This window comes from Brienomyrus brachyistius, chromosome 20 (genome assembly GCF_023856365.1).
Source record: "Brienomyrus brachyistius isolate T26 chromosome 20, BBRACH_0.4, whole genome shotgun sequence".
NCBI classification, from domain to species: domain Eukaryota; kingdom Metazoa; phylum Chordata; class Actinopteri; order Osteoglossiformes; family Mormyridae; genus Brienomyrus; species Brienomyrus brachyistius.
Window position 1 is genome coordinate 18884416 of NC_064552.1, and position 20566 is coordinate 18904981.

General features: G+C 41.3%; 2 protein-coding genes and 1 long non-coding RNA gene across 4 annotated transcripts in view; 2 read left to right on the forward strand and 1 right to left on the reverse strand.

Moving 5' to 3' along the window:
* LOC125715606 (uncharacterized) overlaps positions 1 to 20566 on the forward strand; it is a 150274-nt gene that overhangs the window by 92900 nt on the left and 36808 nt on the right. The window lies entirely within an intron of this gene.
* On the reverse strand, positions 67 to 13874 carry LOC125715609 (calpain-2 catalytic subunit-like). Its single transcript, XM_048987374.1, has 21 exons — positions 13560 to 13874; positions 12267 to 12336; positions 10640 to 10758; positions 9665 to 9798; positions 8651 to 8819; positions 8050 to 8133; positions 7844 to 7929; positions 7205 to 7273; positions 6953 to 7113; positions 5309 to 5478; positions 4844 to 4855; positions 3926 to 4137; positions 2998 to 3034; positions 2846 to 2911; positions 1826 to 1883; positions 1670 to 1740; positions 1498 to 1566; positions 690 to 768; positions 481 to 597; positions 344 to 402; positions 67 to 258 (listed from the first exon to the last, which is right to left on the reverse strand). Exons 1-21 carry the CDS (start codon positions 13794 to 13796, stop codon positions 235 to 237), a joined length of 2103 nt encoding a protein of 700 aa, XP_048843331.1. The 5' UTR covers positions 13797 to 13874; the 3' UTR covers positions 67 to 234.
* LOC125715614 (uncharacterized) lies at positions 13943 to 19760 on the forward strand. Of its 2 annotated transcripts, none has more exons than XR_007384124.1 (2): positions 13943 to 16630; positions 17301 to 19760. It is a non-coding gene; the product is annotated as an uncharacterized LOC125715614 (long non-coding RNA). The 2 variants fall into 2 exon arrangements; XR_007384125.1 differs by having other exon boundaries at positions 13943 to 16054.

Genomic DNA, 20566 nt, shown 5'->3' on the forward strand with positions numbered 1-20566 from the left:
AGAAAATGCCGAGGTGTGTCTCGTTTCTTTATGTACGTGCCATGTTCAAATAATAACACATCAATATAATTGTAATATGTAATTTTATTATTGTAGAATAATCAAAATCTCACAAGAATAAGTACCTGATGTGCCTGTTAACTTTGCATCATCTGTAATAAAACTTGTCTGTAAAATCAAAGGATTTTTTAAAAAATGTTTTTTTACATGGCTTGCAAACTTCTTAAAGTTCTTCTATATCATAGTAAATGTGAGCCACTGAAAAAAAGAAGAAATAAGAACAGTGAATAAACAGAACTAAAGTTCTCTTACATTTGTATACAGTGATTATTCATTGCCTCACCTGGAAGAAATCAAGCTCTATGGAGCCGGTATTATGCGGATCTGCTTTCTTAAAAACTCCTATAAAAAAGAGAGGCAATTAAATATTTTATATCAATCACATTTTAAAATAAATTTTTCTTGCCCCACAGGACTTACTGAACATCATCTCCAGCCGGATCAGGCAGTTGATAAAGTTATCAAAGTTCACAGTGAGGTCGGGGTCCGAGTAGCGGGTGATGATGATTTGGAAGACGGTGTGGTTCAGGGTGAAGCCTGCGGAAGGACAGCATCACCATGCGGCTGGCAGCAGTGACCATTAAAGACAGCTGGAAAGTGGGGGGGCGGGGGGGGAGTGTGATCCTCACCTGCCTCCTTCAGGGCCAAGCGCATCTCTGTGGTGCTCATGGTGCCAGAGCCATCCGTGTCCATCTTCTTGAAGATACCCTATGAAGAACACCACCCACAGTCATTAATAATATAATAATATCATCATTTTATTAGCCAATTCTAATTCCACAGTGGTACCGATATGAGTTTTGGCCCTGTAGTATTAAACATCATTAAAATTATACATCACACATTTCTCAGCAAAAATTCCCACAAGGATCAAAAACATATTAAAATAATGTTTACAAGCATAGTTATTGTTTTGCATGATTATGTATAGCCATCCATCTGCTAAACCTCCGGCTACACATCAATCACCCCATACTTTATAGACTATTTCCAACATCTAGTAGAACAGCACAACACCTTCCCATATGGCAGCATGACCTCCTTCAAAAATGATCTGCATGTTGGTTACAAAGTGGATTGTCATGCCCGGCTCGTACGATCCTCGTGTGTGCCACGCCCCCTGATTATCCACGTGTGCTTCCCTGATCGTACCCAGCTGTGTCTGATTATGTTAGCCCAGTCTTGTGTATTTCAGTCCGTGTCTTGCCTTGGTTCCCTGTCCGTCATTGATGTTTGTCGATGCCAGTGTTCCGTCCTGCCCTTACTTTCCCGAATAAACCCCTAGTTTGTCCCGTATTCCGCCTTCCTGCCTGGTCCTTCCTGCCCGCCTGCCCGTTCGCCTTATCTGTCCACCACGAATCGTGACATGGATAAATGTTAACATTATTTTTTTCCACTGCAGTATTGCTGATGGATGGATGGATGGATGATGCTTACCAGGTATTTCTGTATCTTCTTCCAAAGTGTGGCAAACTCTCCCAAACCCAGTTTACCATCTCCACTATCCTATTAACTGTTAAGGATCTGTCGACAGCTTCATGAATAACGAACAGTTTGCAGCCTTTGCATCAGGCTCATGATATGACACAATGAAGCGCAGGAAGGATACATCCATGAGATTGACCATGACTCTGCAGGAGTCTAGACTGAAGCCTTCTGGGTCTAGTTTGATGTCAGTGCCTTAACGAGTACAAACGTTAATTAACCAACTGCTGCCTCTTGCTTTACTCAATACACCGTGAGGAATAAACTAAACATTGCTCACGTTTTGAAGTGATCTTGTTCAAAATAGATTGTAGCTCTGAAGCGGAAATCAACATATCCTGTAAAAACAGAAAACATCAAAACACATGCTGATTAATAACAAATTAGATAAGCTTTGACTTACTTTGAAGTAAAAAAATAAGTAAAACAAGATTAACACAGATTACCATTTAACATTTCTTCAGTTATCAGCTAGATATTTATAAATTTGACTCAGAACCATCGAGGCTCATCTCAGAAGAACATCTGTCTGTAAGGCCTTTAACCATCTTTAAATTCTTTAAGTTTTACTTCTTAAGTTCTATTTTACTTAAGCAAAATCTGTCCAGAATCCATAATGGAATTAGACTTCCATCCATCAATTTTCTGCAGCTTCTTATCCTATTAAGGGTCATGGGGGGGCTAAAGCCTATGGGCACAAGATAGAGAACAACCCAGGATGGGGCACCAACCCATCGCAGGGTACACTCACAGCTACAGGCAATTTGGCAACTCCAATTAACCTCAGCATACCGTCAGACATGGGGGGGGGGAGGCGAACTGGAGTACCCAGAGGAAAAGCCACAACAACATAGGGAGAACATGCAAACTCCACACACATGGAGCCTTGGCTGAGACTCGAACCCTGGTCCCAGAAGTGAGAAACAACAGTTTTACGCACTGGACCACCATGCTACCCCTGGCCCTGGACTTTGTGATTTAAAAATTTAAGAATTTTGGGAAATATTTGGATTAATTTGGGATGTTCAGTCATGTAATGGTCCTGAAAATGTGGATAAAGTATCAAGACGTCTCATGCAGCCAAAAAAACAGGCTTCACATCACAAAAGCTGTCATGTCACCTTAGCTACTGTCTTGTTATTATGCTTGTTAACATGAGAGCTTCATATTTGACTATTTAAAAAAAATGCCTGCACAGCTTCACAGACAGTCAAGTTTGACAGGCAAGATAAGCAAACAGCTCGGTGGTAATCAGAGTCCAGCCATTCAACTGCAGTGTAATACATCATGTGACACTTACACTTCCTGCGAGTTTTGCGAACAGGGTCCTAAATCCTGAATCCACATCACAGTCACGTACTTTGTCCTGGTGATGAAAATCAACATTGTTAGCACATCCATGTAAACCCGTGTGTGAAAGTAAAGAATCAAAAGGGCAAAAATACGACTCACATCCTCCAAGACTGCATCAAGGGGGTCATCATTGCGTCTGTGCAATAAATGAAAACACCAATTTATAATTATAGAAAACTTCAGGAATGCTAAATATACATTAACATTACATGGACAAAAATATTGGGTGACCTGGCTATTACACCTATGGGAACTTTTATGACATCACATTCTAAACCCATAGGTATCAATATGGAGTTGGTCCCCCCTTTGCAGCTATAACAGCTGCCACTCTTCTGAGAAGGCTTTGCACAAGATTTTGGAGTGTGTCTGTGGGACTTTTTTTCCCAGTCATCCAGAAGAGCATATCTGAGGTCAGGAACTGATGCTGGATGTGAAGGAATGGCTCACAATCTCCATTCTAGTTCATCCCAAAGGTGATATCCCAAATGTCTTGATATGCATGCCAAGACATTTTGGACAATTCCAACTTTACTGTGCTTTTCAGTTTGGGGAAGGCCCTTTTCTGTTCCAGCATGACTGTGCCCCAGTGCACAAAGCAAGGTCCCTAAAAACATGGATGGGAGAGTTTGGTGTGGAAGAACTTGACTGGCTGCACAGAGCCCTGACCTCAACCCCATCAAACACCTTTGGGATGACATACTGCAAAGTCTTGTGCAAAGCCTTCCCAGAAGAGTGACAGCTGTTATAACTACAAAGGGGGGGGGGGGGGGGCGACTCCATATGGGTTTAGAATGGGATGTCATAAACGTTCATGTGGGTATAATGGCCAGATGTCTCAATACTTTTGTCCATATAGTTTATTCAAAACACAATGCAAAAAAAATGTAACCTAAATATGTAAACAAAAAAAATCACAAGGAACATATCAACTTCCACACCTTCTTCTAAGCTTTATCTGCATCAAAAGAATTCTTTCCATTCTGCCTTAAAAGATCGTGAGATGCACAACTGAGAGTAACATTACTGAGTTTCTTGCTCCTGTTCAGAGAAGACGCGCACGCAGAAGTCCCCATTCAGGTGGGGCTCGAAGGTGGAGGGCACGATGAGGTATTCCCCGGTTGGCAGATGGAAGCGTGAGGTGACCTCCCGCGTATTGACGAAGGTCTCGGAGCGCGCCTTCTGCGCATGGGTCAGGAAGAAGTTCCTGTCCAGATGAACTTCCCTTTGGCCATGGAACTGAAAAGAGCAAAGGAATGTCTCACACTTGACAGTGACATGAATTAGGCTACCTTACTTAACAGCCTTTTGTCGCCAACGAAACAACAAAGAACCGCTAGTAAATGAAAACATTGTTTCACTGCAAGGCTCACTTTCAAAAGTATGAAAAAAATCAACATGCTAAATAAATAATTCAGGTCTGATCACTATCTTGAACTCCCTTGCATTGTTATTCTTACATCATTACTCCAATATTGTTCACACCCAACACAAATATTTGTGCAATACTTTCTTTTGAAAAAGATGTTACACCTTAAGTAACATGTCTTATAAACTGTTACTCTCAAATGACCAACCTGACTGAATTTGAGACTTCATAAGGAACCAGATAATTATTTATTCATCTAGCATTCAATTATGTTGTTATCATAACATATACTTCAGATATACAACTTTTAAAGATATTCTTATAACAATCCCATGATAGCCATACACAAGCTACTTTTATTATTAAGAGTAAATAGTGGGGAATATCAATTTTCAATAATGGATCGTCATTATGAGCACAACAATATGACTGTGTCAGTACTTAGAAATATGTCAGAGAAGATGCTGAAGAAGAAGCTGTAGAAGTAGTAAATGATATAAGTCCTGCATAGTCTAGCTGACTATTGCTGACCCTGTTGATCTTCAGTTGGTTCTCTCTTAGACAGGGAATGCTCACCTGTGGTGGAAGCTGAAAGGGAACAGAAAAAGAGAAAGTGAACATAACACGGTAACAGGATCACCAAGGCAAGTTGTAATATCCATCCATTTTCCATAACTGTTCATACAATGCAGGGTTGTACCCAACATAAAGACTATCGCAGGCACACGGGGAAAACTTTTGATCTTAAACACTCACAGAACTCCTGTGGGAATCAAGTTCATAACCTTGGAGGTGTCACTCCGTGATATCCAAAAACATAAAATAAGTATAATTTTTTGTAATTACTGCTGGCCTCAGGAAATATGCTTCTAAAATATTTGGCTCATACGGCATTTTCACATTCATATTTCAAGCTTATGTACAAAACTTCCAGCCAGACTCGAGCACAGCTAAGAACCTCACAGGAAGTGCTGCCCCTGATCGACCCGCACACACGGACAGGGGTACAAGGTTCTTCTCTCCGCCCATCGAGATCCTCACCTCGTAGATGGCAAAGCCGATAGTGTGCATGTCCTCTCCCGACTTTCTCAGGCGGCGCCGGTTCTTCTGGATCAAGCCCACCACGACGCTGCAGCCGGCCTCGTTGGCGCTGGGGTCCACGTCAACCTTATCCAGCTTGACCACATACTGTGGGTTTATCCAGAAGGTGCCTACGGGGGAGATAAGCTCAATTAACATACCAAAAAAAGTGATGTACTCCACGTGAATCAGCCCTGTGTTTACCTGGCAAATCACCTGGTAAATCAGCATAGCGATACACAGGACAGATCTGCATATACCGGCACAAAAATGTTTTATTCTAAGGAAGGAACGAGCCTCCAGCCATCAAGTCATGATGTAATGGGTAATTCATGGGAAAGATCATATCTTCTTTTTTTGAAGTGAAAAACACAGTCGGGTGGAACTTAAAAAATTCTGCTACTGTCCCACTGTGCTAGTTCAATAAAAATAGTCTAACATGCAATTTTTTTACCAGCCAGTAGGTTATTGCATTCCTGCCCAAAATTTGGTTTTAAAATACAGAAGTTTTTTTTCAGTGGGAGGGTCATGATGAATCAGTAAGCAAGCAGTAAGTAAAGAAATAAATAAAGAAAACAAAAATATAAACAGGGATGAGTAAGTACATGAATAAATAACCAGATCTATTTACGTTTATATTGTTATTTCTATTTCTGTTATGACAAAGATAGCTAGCTAATTCATTCAGCAGTCAACTGGTCTACCGGCCTGCACATGTTGTGGGTTGCCAGGTTGTGGTGCGGATGGGCTGAAGTGGATTGTGTGTCTCGACTGCATTTCATACATGATTTGGCAACTTGGGTAACATCAGACAAACATAAAAAACTTATGGATCCATGTGTGATGATTACTCGTAGGAAACTGTGAGGATCATGCAAATTGCAGGAGTTTCATGTAAGAAACAACGAAACAGGAAGGCACTAGGGGATGACCTCGAAAAACGCAATAAACCCATAAAAATGGGAGTGTTGGCAGGTATTCTAGAGTTCACTTCTTTGTACTTCATTTTGGAGGGCGTGCTCAATTCGCAGCCTTGCACACAGATCAGCAGCACCAGAAGCAGCATTCCTTGAATAATTCCTTCGGGTGGGGATTGCCAATAATTAGTGCTCAACCTACATGTCCCCTTGAAGAGGAACTTAGTGTAGCTTCAATTAATATTTGTTGAGATCCTCACCCAGTATCCTGCCTATTATTACAAAGGGGTGATCTTAAGCCAGCCATTTTTCAGGCTTTTACTAGAACATTAATACCACCAAGGTCCTAAGAACCAGAATGTAAGAACCAGACAAAACTGAAATAAACAAATATGGCTTTACTAATGAACAAATATGCCACCTCAAAATAAGCATATGATTAGTAACATACACCTCATATCCCCAGGATTACAATCATTGTCTAAATTCAGGCTGCTAATTTATTTTTCAACCTCGCAGTTTTTGGGGTGATGTGCACTTAAAAACCACAATCATTTTTTTAGCTCTTTCTTTCACAAAAGTTTGAAAATGTGTATAAAACATGGTGATGGTGGTGCTGGGTAAAGTGGTTGTGGTTATTGGCGACTGTGTCTGAGGAAAGTGCAGGCAGCGGCACGTCCGCTCTTACTGGGGTTGTTCCTGCAGCCTCCTGCCGTGGAACCTCGTCTCCAGTTGCCATCATGGTTGCACACACTCCAGCTCGTAAAACGATCACTGGTCAATGCGTCTGGGGTCAGAGTGCATATCTCCAATCGAGAATAATGCCTCATGAAGTCCGAAAAAGACATCCTGACAGAAACAGAAGCACACAGCGTGATCAGGGTTGCCAGGCTCTGCTGTATAATGTTCAATTAGTCAGTTACAGACCATCCAGTCTTACCAGAACTCGCCATCATCTGCCTTCACGTTCTGCACCTCTTTGCTGGTGACATAGTTCCACTCAGATGAACTGTGCGTAGGGAGATCACACAAAAAGTTACCTCCTTGTTCACTAACCATACTCAAAGACATCTTTATTAGCTAAATAACACTTACAATGGAGCCTTCTCCCTTAACATTCAACTGACAGCAATAATTCTTTAACGTTTACATTTACTTTAACATATAAGCGAATCAAATAGCACATTACAAACATATGTGCCTTCAGGGTGTCAACTAGGCATAGTTGGTACAAATGTAAGTGGTACTGGACCAAGAGCCACACAACAACTTCTAACAAAGCAAGAACCTAATAAGACTATTCAATGACCAGAAGCATTAACATTAACAACATTCAGGGCACATAGAGAGGCATCGGATTAATGGAGGACTTCCTGGAACAGATTGGTTTCTGGAAGGTGGAGAGGGAGTCTGATGACTGGATGTGGCTTGGTAGCTCATTCCACCATCGGGGAACCACACCAAAAAAATGCTTGGAGTGCCATTTCTCACATCACGGAGGAATCTCTAAGCGATGCCTGTTTGCAGACCAAACACTCAGCAGTGAGTAGATTTAGGCTGCTCATTCCCACAAACCTACTTGTCACTCCAAGCTCCCGTCCACTCCACTTGACCCCATGGGTTCCGGACCCGCACCAGCTTCTCTTTGCCTCCCCGGTAATCGACCTAAAGCCAGGGCAACAATCCTTACCGCACACCTCTCAGCAGCACTAACTGTGTTTACATTCGCTAAGCCTCAGAAGAATGAATGAAGGTGTGACTGTAAATGTCAGTTATGAGCCATACCTCTGCTGCACCTGTAAGGGAATAGGCGTGGCCCTTCACCAGCTTTTGAACAGTAATGGCCTCGGAATCAGCAGCACTGGTGATCTGGATGAGCACAACCGAATGGACACAAACGGAGATTAGCTATCTGAGGGACCCCTGACATTTCCATACAGCTCTCATTTTCTGAACATCACCAGTGCAGTAGAGCAGCTCATTATAATTGTTAATAATAACAGATTATGTAAGAAGAGTATTCTTCTAGGGTAGGCAGATTACAACAGTGCTGCTCAATTGTAGATATTCAGCATTGTAGGGTTTGCACAAGGGCGTAACTTTGGTTTGAACATTGGGGGGGTTGAGGTCTCCACCTATTTAGGGGGAGACATTATTTTTGGGGGGTTGCATTAGCCGGTTTTGATTATTGGGGAGTTTACAAATCACCCATCCATTCATAATTTATGCCCATGGGCGTGCAAGTTTTCACACGTGATGCACTTTTCACATGTGATATCCATTTTCACAGTAAATCAGCAGCTAAGTAAGTCAGCTAATTAATACAAGGAAATGAAGCTCATTTCAAGGCCTGGACTTGAACTGGAGGCTGGTGCTGCTCACGTACGTCGATGGAGCAGCCAATCAGGGCTCCTGCATCCAGAGCTTTCTTGATAATCTGGAACATGTTGGGGGGGGCTTTCCTCAGCTCGAAGCACTCAGCGATCCCACCAGTGAAGTCCTCAAAGCCCTCTGTGGTGGACCCCCCCGACAGGGCCTCATAGCAGCCATTCACCCTGGCGAAGCCGCAGGAGGAGCACAGGTAAGCAGGCCTCCTATTGCATCACAGCTACTGGCTGGCCATCACCAGCGATTTGGATCGTTTTTGTGAAACAAAAGCACATGAGCAGCAACTTTTCTTAATTATCTGGCTCCAAAAGAAATTAATCATAATTGTTTGTAACTGACATGCAGCACAAAAGTATGTAACTAAATGTCACCAATTGTTAACCTGCCCTTGATTTAGATATCTGATGGGGAGCTATTATCAATATTAGAAATAAGCAGAAACCAGAGCAGGCTTCCTTACCAGTACACTGTATGCTGTCAGTGTTGTTACTGGTTACACTGGAAGGCAAATTACATGCCGGGGGTTTATTAGCAACATTAGCAGCAGTAGTCTTAGCACAAGTTCTGCTTTGTTAGCAAGCACACGCTTACATAGAGCAATACTCTAATATGCTGAGATCTCTCAGTTCAGCATGTTTAGCATTAAACTTGGACACAAAACTTCAGGAAGCCCTAGAGAAAAAAAAGCCCTTTCTGGAAGAAAAAAACTGAGGATTTTATTCACACTAATAATAACACCCCGTCAAAGACAGGAAGACTGTTATTCTTTACTTTTTTTTCTCCTAATCTTAGGCAGCACTGAGTAGGACTTATATTTGGCATGTATGTGTTATAATTTTCTAATAATTGTCTTATTAATCAACAAATTGTAAATTCTGGTTTCTGCATGGAGTTTTGAGATACATGAGATGCAAGCTGAAGATAACACTGAAATGGTATTCGGCTGCACGTTCATACCTGCCATATAAAAGAAACGTTCTGTGTTTAATAGGGCCATTTGAGGCCTACTCACTTGGCGTAGGCCTTCTCCATCAGGGCGCTCCAGAACTCAGATCCCTCAGCTGAGTGGACGAACAGCAGCTCCCCGTCTCTGGTGGGCAGCCGGTCATCGATCACCACGTCCACCCACTCGCCAAACTGCCAGAACTGTGCCAACGCAATGGAGGGAATGATTGCCAGGGATATGTTTGTCATCTATCCTGCATTGCCACTTTATTATTGTGGGTAAAGTATGCTATTAACCTGTGTTACTAGTAATAATGCAATTGTAATAAACATACAAGAATATACGTTTTCTTTTATGTTCAGTAATATTTGGAGTAGACTAGCATGTAATTATTTACTGAAATAGACAAAAATGTTTTAGAATAATGTATTTTTTATATTTAAGAAACTAGGCTTACAACACCTACAAAAGTTAATTATGATGAGTTAATAATATGGGAACATACAAAGGTCGACAGAAGCACTGAAATATAATATTTTATCATGCTTTTGAAAAACCCTCGTGGCAGGCAAATATTACACTCATGAGCAAAATGTCTGCCAGAACATCTGTTATCTGGGCTGACAGACTGCTTTGCTCTCTATTTCAGGCTAACATCTCAAAAAGCATGTTTCCTCCCACCCTTTTACCAGGCAACCATGACAATTTTCAAAAGATTGCTACCTTTCAAATCACAATAAATGTGACATTCTGCTTTTCGTAAATCAACTAATGCTAGGTTTTCAGTAGCATGGTTAGGGGTAAAGAATAACAACAGGATGCGTTTCACAATTGGACATGTATTTATGCATTGTGTATATTACTGAATAGGGCAATCATTTAAATAGATGGGTCTGCATGCCATGCAGTGTAAAGCAATTAGCAGAGCATGCTGGAACATGTAAGAGGACAGCTCACAAGCAGCACGTTAAAGAGTGGCATATGAGAGCAGGCCAGATGCAGCACATTTTTTAAGCGTTGTCACAATCTGTCCTTTGCTACCTGAAAGTGAAAAATTCCAGCATAGCTGGCATCGAAGTCCTGTCCGCTGGGGACAACCCTGGCTATTACATCCTCATCGAGTGTTAGGGAGGCAATGGCAGCCAGAAGCCAGCAGTCACCTGAATTGTGCGAAAAGAACAAAAGTTTGATGTGTAGAAACCAAAATAGGCTTTTTCATTTCAACTGAACATTGCATCAGTTTGGACCACTACAATGTATACTGTCAATGTTGTTTCTGGTTACACTGGTGTTTATTAGCAAGATTAGCAGCAGTAATATTAGTATAAGGGCTATTTTGTTAGCAGGCACACACTTTCATTCAATGTGATGTTCTAAGGTGCGGAGGTCTCTGCAGTTCAATGCGTTTCTTACTAAATATGGGCACAAAACTTGAAAATCTTCAAAGCCCACAGAAGTCCTTAATTGCACTAATAATAACAACATGCCATACATTGTTTTTTCTATTGTTTTTTTTATTTTGCAGCTCTTTTATTGTCCACTTTCTGCCGCGACAATTCAAATTTCCCACTTGTGGGACTATAATAAAGGATTATCTAATATAATCTATTCTAATACACATCCACTGGACTGCAAACTCCGAGCTGAGGCAACAGAGCTACTCACTCACCATAACACCCATAATTAAAAAGTGACTTGCAAAATTTGTTTGCGTAATAAATACAAGCAGCCTCTTCACACTGACTAAACATTGCGTGACTCTAGACTGCCACATCGTATTCTGTCAGTATTGTTTCTCGTCCATTTTAACCACATTTTACGATATCCTCAATGACGTAACGCACCACTGGGAGTGGAGTATGGGGGTACTACCTTCCCGTCCGTTAACAGGATTAGATCCTGTTAAATCACGCTGCACTGCCAAGCTTAACCAAATATATAATAATAATTAATTATGCTTCATATGCTGCTCTGTACATTTAGCATGCAGGCGAGTCTAAGCGGGTTTTACGATTTCCTGTTTACTTGCAAATCGATCATAAAAGATGCGCGAGAGAACACGTGACTTTAGCCCCTCCATATTTTATAAGTGAAACAGGAGGGTTCACTGGACTACCCGAAAAAGCGAGCTATTGTGTCAGATAGTTCCTTACGACGGGCACGACGATGCACCAAACTTAGTAATTCCCATAGTATATTTGATGGATATCTGTAATTTACTAGTTTAAAATAAACACTTACGAGTGTTTTTACTAAACAGACTTTATTAACCCAAAAGTTATGTTTTGAAGTTGGACAGTTTATAATCTGTTCTCAAATCTAGACCCATGTGCTGTGTTTTAGTCATTTCGTTTTACATGTGACAAGTAAAGTGAGAGTAATAGCTACGCTACTGAAACAATTTAGCCGTTTCATGCGGGTGGTTATATCGATAATAGCTATCTTGCCGATTTCTCTTTTGATAAGCTTTGTGGGCAGGGTAAGGGTGTCTGGTGTCAGATGATTGTTCAATGAAAAAAATACACAAAACGTTATTATTTGTGCTAGGCCTATAGATACGCGAATTAATGCTTCGCTTCACTGCGTACGTTTATCAATAACGGAATAAACCTCGGTGTTGGTCTCCATTTGAATTAAATAACCTCCGAGCAGAGCGAAGCCGACTTACCCAGACCTCCCTGGCAGATATCGGTTCTGGTGGCTCCTCCAACAATAAAACGCGGGCGTGAGCACAGCTCCTGGAGAGAAACACAAAAACATACTTCACGTCATAATATTTGCATGACGACTTGTTTGCATGCTTTATTATTTTACTTATTTGAATTTTACGCAAATACTGTAATAATTCAGTCATGCATAGGGCAGACCTGGATTGGTTGGTAATGAGGGTTGTTTGACACACCAATAATTTCCAAGCGAACAGAGGCTGCTTTCGCAAGTTCTCCAATCCAAATGTTCAGTGGCCAAGATTTTATTACTACTGTTCCTATTACTCTACAATAGACAGTGTTTAAAATGAATAGGTATTTTGAGTAGTTTACAGATTCAGAAGCATTATTTCACTGACATTTTTATTTTTGATTAAAGCAGAAGTTCTATTTTCTATGATTATATTTCTCATTTTTCTATGATGCCAGATTCCTACAAAATTCATATAATATTACCACACGTTTTTATAACTGAAAAACTATGTACAGTAAATTTTCTATAAGGTAAATGCTAAGATCTTATGGGTTAATTTACAGGTATCTATGTTATTATAATACATGTGTGAGATACATACATACAACGCTAAATATGTAAACAGTCCCGGTCTCTGCTACAGTTAATCTGACTTTGGAAAATGGCTGGACATTATTTCATGTCGTGAGGATTGCCTGAAATGAAAGCAATAATGTTTTTTTCTTTCAACAAATAAAAGTAAGCTGCAAACTTGCCTAACTAGTTTCCCAAATACAACTGTCCATAAATCATTTTGAGCTCCTTAACCTCAGTACAGGGGCGTCAGACGCATTTTGAATGTGGGGCTGGCGGGGGGGGGGAACACTGGCATAAAGCTAATATTTTATGTTAAATGTAGGAGGGTCCAAACGAATAATTACTAAATCTGCGGGGGACACCTCCCCCTCAGATTTAATGACGTCGACGCCCATGCCTCAGCCCAAATAATGTAAAGTGGTTAAAAGGCTTTTATATGTAAAGAATAAATAGAAATTATATAAAAAGTAATCAATAAAGGGTATGCCTTCACCACAGCGAATAACATCGCTTGTTACTTCCGAGAAGTTTCAAAAAGTTACAGTAATACAGTATTTTACCACCTTTTTTTCCGAAGGCATTCCTAATAGGTTTGCTAATGTAACATCGGTAGGATGCGGTCAGTATGCACCTTCAAATTTCCAGGTAATAAAATAATGTAAAATAAAAATTAGGCCAATGTAAAAGTAAAAGTGGTGCTTACCCGCGGTCGTTTCCATTGGACCCCTCTAGTTTTACTAGAATTGGGTCCAAGTTCTTTAAAACCCAAGGACTCCGGAACAGCTGGGAAGGTGGGATCCGAAAAGAGTTCACCTCGGGCCAGACACTGACTCCGGAGCTGCTCGAAGTCCTGGTTCAGATACTTGTTGGCGTTGGCATTGGTACCAAACCCTGCGGCCAGTGCCCTCTGATGGGCTAGCTTAGATGCAACTCCGGACATTTCGCTCGGGTCCCGCGGTGTCGTGTATTATAGTGCCTCGGTTGCTTTGCACGTATGACTGAATCGGAGCTGTCAGTAACTGGTCTTTACTCCTCCCTGCCTTCTCAGGCGTGGTCTCTAACTTTTTATCGTAAAAAAATACACACCCTCCTTGAAGCTGTTTTAAAAGATCCGACAAGAGACTTTGGAAAACATTTTACACGTTATTTTTTCCATATACTTTAGATAATAATCTTGTAAACGTGTGTTGACATATGTTTCAAAAGGGAAGTTGACACAGTGACGAGATAAGTAAACCGACCTAAAAAATGGACTTGTTTTGATAAGTTTTTTCCACTAAGATGAAACTAATCGATTCTGATCAAACTAATATATGCTGTTTTCGCATGCGATGATTTTGCAGTTTTAACGAGTTATTTATTATGTCGTAGCGCTGTTTTTAAACGATGTATTATTTTAAGTAGAGCACTCAGCTTTGTTTTAGCCTAATATAGGAAAAACCTAGAAGAAACGTAGGGAGTATGCTTAAACCGGAATAAGCATACCAGTGAATGTAGCCTATCGTTTGCGTAAAAGCAATATACCTGGATTTTTATATTTTTTTCAGGCAGGTTAAAACATGACAAGGCTGTGAACATAACCCGAGGCTTAAACCCAGCCTTGTTATTGTGGTTCATGTGCCTGTTTCAGGGCTGCAGCTCTGCACATTGACAGTATTGCATAATTTGCATTTAACAGGGGTGGGCTTGCTGATTTTCAGGAAATTGTCTACGGAAAGGGCTCAAAGGTTTGCATCCAAGTGAAAAAGCCATTATTTTAAACATAAAAGTAGTTACACGGAATAAATGCGTAAACAAACTAAAATAAAATACAAATAAATACGTATAATGAGTATGAGCTCATGAACTTCCTGCTTAAAGAAAGAGTAGCACGTGAAATACACGTATTTCAGTTGTCCGCAAGTAGAGGGCAGCCTTTCTGCTGCGAGACAGAGGTATAATCCATCCATCCATTTTCCAAGCCGCTTATCCTTCTGGGTCGCGGGGGGTCCTGGCTGGGAACAACCCAGGATGGGGGGCCAGCCCATCGCAGGGCACATTCACACACCATTCACTCACACATGCATTCCTACGGGCAATTTAGCAAGCCCAATTAGCCTCAGCATATTTTTGGACTGTGGGGGGAAACCGGAGTACCCGGAGGAAACCCCACGACGACATGGGAAGAACATGCACAGAGGTATAATTGACTGACATAAAATAAAATACACCGTCTTATTAGCCTTCTTACAAGCATCCTGTTAAAAGTGTTTTCATCTTACAGAATATTCCTAAAAAATTTAGCAGTTTTTTTATTTGCATTTACTTTTATTTAGCAGACGATTTTGTCCAAAGTTCCTCGCGGTGACAAGAGCTAGTTCTACTGGTTTTGCAATCAGGAATACACCGTAGCTGTCAGTATTCCGGCGATCGTGATCGGGGGAGGGGGAGTGGCTGGTTCCGTCCTTACAACCAAAATGCACACAAATTATTCTTTGTATCAACAGCTCAGCTGAAGGAGTGTTTAATGTCAATAATTTTTAAGAACGGTAATAATGGCATACCTGAAAAATACAGTAGTGCAGTTCATGTGATTAGGTGTGGTCAAGTCAGTGTCAGCCCCTAGATGGCATTTCTCCGCACGTATTTCCTTATACACATCATCATTCGAACCCCCTCCCCCAAGAATGGTTTATTCCTGACAAGTCCCAGCTTGGGTGGCTTGCCTCCCGGCGGCGCTAGCTCGCGAACACACTGTCAAGCCCCACCACATACATATTACTCCAAGGAAGTGCCAGATTATTTAGCTTAATTCCACACATGTCACCACGTATGTCTGTAATATATCATATATAGTGTCTCTCTCATTTTACCCTCAGCTACCCCAAGGATACAGACGTCCTGCAGACCATGGAGGTGGTGTGGCCATAGCCTGATCTATTGAGCACCACTGTACTAATAGGCCTTTCAAAAGGCCACTGTTTGTGTTCCGATTGCTGTTTTCACAGCATTCACAGTTACAGTCTCCAGTGTCAGAGAGGCACTTTTTATGTTCCTGTTTTTTCGGTACTGCTTTGCTGCATGTGGCTGTATCTGTGCGGAAGCTGGGCCAATACCTGAGTTCACAAAGGCTAATGTTTGCCCCTCATAGGACTTATTGATTACATCAGGACTTACTGATGAGAAGAAAGGGAGCAGGATAGCAGGAGAAATAAGAAGGTGAATTATTCTTATTGCATTCACTGTGTCGCCTAGTCTATACCTGAGATGACAACTGTACATTGTCACAGCACATGCGAACCAGCAGGTGGCACCAGCAAGGCAGAGGTGCAGGGGAATATTCCGGGAATCCCTTTACATGCAGGATAAGAGCAATTTGAAACATGGCAGCACTTTGTACTGGTCTCCACTCTGTTCTCATAATAGTTTGTATACCATTAGTCAACAATTTCTTTGTTGCACAAATCAAAACAGGTGAATCTTACAGTATTGTTTGTGCTGAATTCTATCAAATCAAAATTTACCTATCATGCAATGATTTTGAGTGACGAACAAACCTTACGCTATACGCATATTTACAGTATGCGTGCATGTTGGAAGTGACATCACCTATATGGGCAATTTGGTAACTCCAATTAACCACAGCATGTTTTTGGACTGGGGGGGGGAAGCATGGAATCCAGGCGGAGAGTTGAACCAGAACGGAGCACAATTCATCTTGCCCAGTAGCACATAACCCTGTACGTTGTGAAGATTTCTCACCTGGGTTCCCAGTGGGCCATGGACAATGGGGAGGTTGGTACTTAGTGCACACTGCAGCAGATCAAGGCAACACATTAGCTGATTTTTTAAATGGACATGTTTGGGGTTTGTGAACCGGGGTTGCATCATGGATACATGGCTGTCAGAATCCAACAGAACAAGCATCTCTCTCCCGTGGACAACAGGGGTGTCAGGACAGGTGCTTATTGCTGGACTGGAATCTGAGAGTCACATTTGCCTTCTGATACAAATCAGTGAAAAAAAAAAAAATCCAAGCCATAACCAAATTTTCAAACGCATGGTTTTCCAATAAACCTAAATTTCACTCAACTTTCTGCTCAAACTGGATAACAATTGTGGAAGTGAAATTATGTGCGGCCTGTACTGATTTTGAAACAAGCGGTAAATGTTTAAAAACCACTACAGGCTGATCTGCATATAATTTCACTTCCCAGGTCGAGGCAACTTTAGGTTTATTGGATAACCATTATTTTGAAATTTTGATTTGTAAATAGTCAGTATAAAATCAAAGGCTTGGCTGTTTAAGCTAAATATGAACACCCATCTATAGAAAAGTGATGCATTAAAGAGGTTTGACCTTGTGAGAAAACCACATCCCTCTCAATCAACACAAGGTACAGCCTAGGCAGTGTGAAGTAATGCATGAAGGTCCATTAAACATGTTTCTTTTGTTTTTTTTCAGCACATCAAGAAACTTCAAAGCAATCTTTGTGAAGTCAAAAACATCCATTTAGCAAGATCTTTTGTAATATGACAAGCAAACAAGGCCTGACAAATCTGGACAGCCCGATCTCTATCGGCAGCCCACAGGGAGGAACTCCATGTAACTTCCTGCAATTTGAGTTAACCGCCCCCATTTTCTGAAACCACTAGTCCTATTCCGGGTTGTGGAGGGTCCAGAGCCCATCCCACAGGCTAGGGGTACTAGGCAAGGAACAACCCAGGATAGAGCGTCAACTCATCACGGGGCATATTCACACACCAGTCACTCACACATGCACCTCCTGGTAATTTGGCAACTCCAATTAGCTTCAGTGGTTACGGCGCAGCACAGCATGGGCAGGAAAAAGACAACAATCCACTTGCAGTTCTGAGACAAAGGGGTTTACTGGGGAAATTGGACACAGGGTAAAACTATAAAAAAAAAAAAAGGACCATGAAGGAGCAGAAAACAAGCAGGGAACAGTACTGCATTAACTAAAACTATAAAACAAGGCACAACTAAGAAATCAAGCAGCCCAAAAAAAAAAATCCCCACAGGGACTAGAATTCAGCAAAACAGAGGCCCAAACACACACTAACATTGACAACAGCAGGCTGAAGAGCAGGACAAAGACAGGCACTTAAATACACTCAAGGCATCAGGGCAAACAAATGACAGGTGTAACTTGTAATCAACTTAACCAAGGGGAACATGATCAATTAGAAACAGGTGGGGTGGATTACAATGAACTAATCATGGAACAAGTGAACTCCGAACACTTAACACTGTGAAACACTGAAAACTAACACTTGGAATAACCAAAGAACTCACAAACATGAAATAAGACACAGGCAAACCTAAACAGGAGCACAAGGACAAACCATGAAAGACAAGAAAAAAACACAAAAGTTAAGGGTAAAATAAAATCCAAAAATAAACAAACAGTGAGGCAGGACATGGGCCAGCCTCAACTCATGACCAGAGGAGTAACAACCTTGGTTGTGCACACTCAACCTGTTGAGCTATGTGGCAGCACAAGGAACAAGTGAAACACACTGGGGACTAGTACAATGACAGAGGGAACAGGATGGCCAGCAACACCTGCTGGCCAAACGGGGAGGAGACATAAAGGGCAGGGTCAGACAGAACACACCCTGATATCAGTATGCTTTTGGACTGTGGGGGGAAACCAGGAACCCTGGTTATATAAGTGTGAGGTGACAGTGATAACCACTGTACCACTGTGCCCCCTCAGAAAAGTTTTATAAAGTTTATTATTCCAGATATTAAATGGGGCTCAAACTGTGACGCAGTATTGGGGTCAAGACCACCTAACCTGAGACCAAGTCAAGACCAAGAAGGGAGGGGAGACCAAGCCCCAAATCAAGACCAAATCAATGCGACCATTTTCAAGACCATTGCTGTAATCATAATAATTATGTGGGTTGATATTTACAGTAGTTCTCTGTTAAAAAGAAAAGCCATATTTAGAAATGTTAGTATTATACAAATAGATGTACATTATAGTACTTTTACAACATAGTTCCATGTTGCTGACCTTGAAGGCTCAATACTGGGCACAGAATGAAAAGAAACATAAAAACACATTACTGCTGCTAAGCTACGACTCCACAGTCACTGATTGGCAAATTATACAAGAATTATTAACTTGTTTGATTAGTATATGATCTGTAATAAAATGAAGCATTAGTCTTTTAGTCATATTGATCAAATTTATTTCAAATTTAAAGGACATTAATCACTTAATGATCAAAATGATTTGACACTTGGTGGGTGTGTTGTTGACTTACAACGTGACAAAATGTTCAATAACAAAGAACTTTGAATAAACAAACAAACAGTGGTCTGTGCAGTAGCAAGGCAAACAGTGAAAACCACCAAATTTAAATCAGTGTTTGGCTGCATTTTAGAAAGATGAGAGATTGCAACATTTTGTGATCCAAACGTGCTCTGTGAGGTCTCATTATGATGCCTCCTCGACTGAGAACCTGCTCTACTGGTGCTGAAGTGGCAAGTACTGACAGCACCTTCAGCACCAACATGTGGAGATGTGGGCATTTATCATGGTGTTTTGCACAGAAGTGAAAAGCACTGTCAACATCAGAGTCCTGGATGTCCTCAAAGTATTTGCAGATCTGTGTTGCAGTACTTAAATCTTGGCCTGAGCTGCGCTTCTTGTAGGCCTTGTAGCGGACCAGAAGGTGTGGATATTTGACAGGTGGTGAGTTACTGGACGTATCCACATTAGTGACCCCTGAGGCTGTTGTGTCTCCTACACCATCCATGATGTTCTCCACCTTCAAGATCAAAGTATCTGAAAAACACAAAACAAACAACAGACACAGAGCTATGCAAATTTAAAGAGAGTTACTTAGTTTTCAAAATTGAGAAGAATTATTGAATAAAGATTGATACTAACCTGTGAGTGTCTGCTTCAGTTCATCTCTGAACTTCTTTTGTGATGGTGCATTTCCCCCATTGGAAACATCCAGATCCACCCAGCCGAAGCCAAACTGGGAATCCTGCATGGTAGCCAAAAAGTACACACTGTGACTAAGAGGCTCCTCTTTTTCACTCTTCTTGCCCATGTTTGTTGTAACATTCCAGAGAATCTTTTCACCAGAGACTCTCGAAGGGCCCTGATTAAGGGTCGACACTGTATACGTGTCTCTTCCATTTGAGGAGATGTGTATTTACTGTAGGTTCCAGGTTGGAATTGTACTAATACTAATTGTAACTGATTTCTCTCCTTCTGTCAGATCTGTTGCCTCAGAGAATGGTGCAAGAATTGCAGTCAGTTTCTTGAGCTGGTCCCACTCCTGAACACTAAATAAGAGTGTCGTTAGTCTCTGCTGCAGATTTCAGTGAGGGCTTTATGGTCCAGAGATGTCAGGGCCTGTATGTTTTTGAAGGTGCTGTTCCAGCGAGTGTTATTTGTGGCTGGAATAGTCTTATCAGTGCCAAACATAGCCTCTAACCTTTCTTTAAATTGTGAGCTGCTATGTAACAGTGTTGTGAACCGAACTGTTTTAGAAATAGCAAGGGAGATGTTCCTAACCTCCTTTATGTCATTGTTCACAACTAATTGCAAAGAACGAGCAAAACGGGAAAGGTGTTCACCCATTGACCAGGGTAATTCTGTGTCTTCCTGTAAATTCATGTGTCCCCACAGGTCTCCGTCATCCAGATTCTCTTTCTCACTCGCACTTTCATCAGAATGCTGC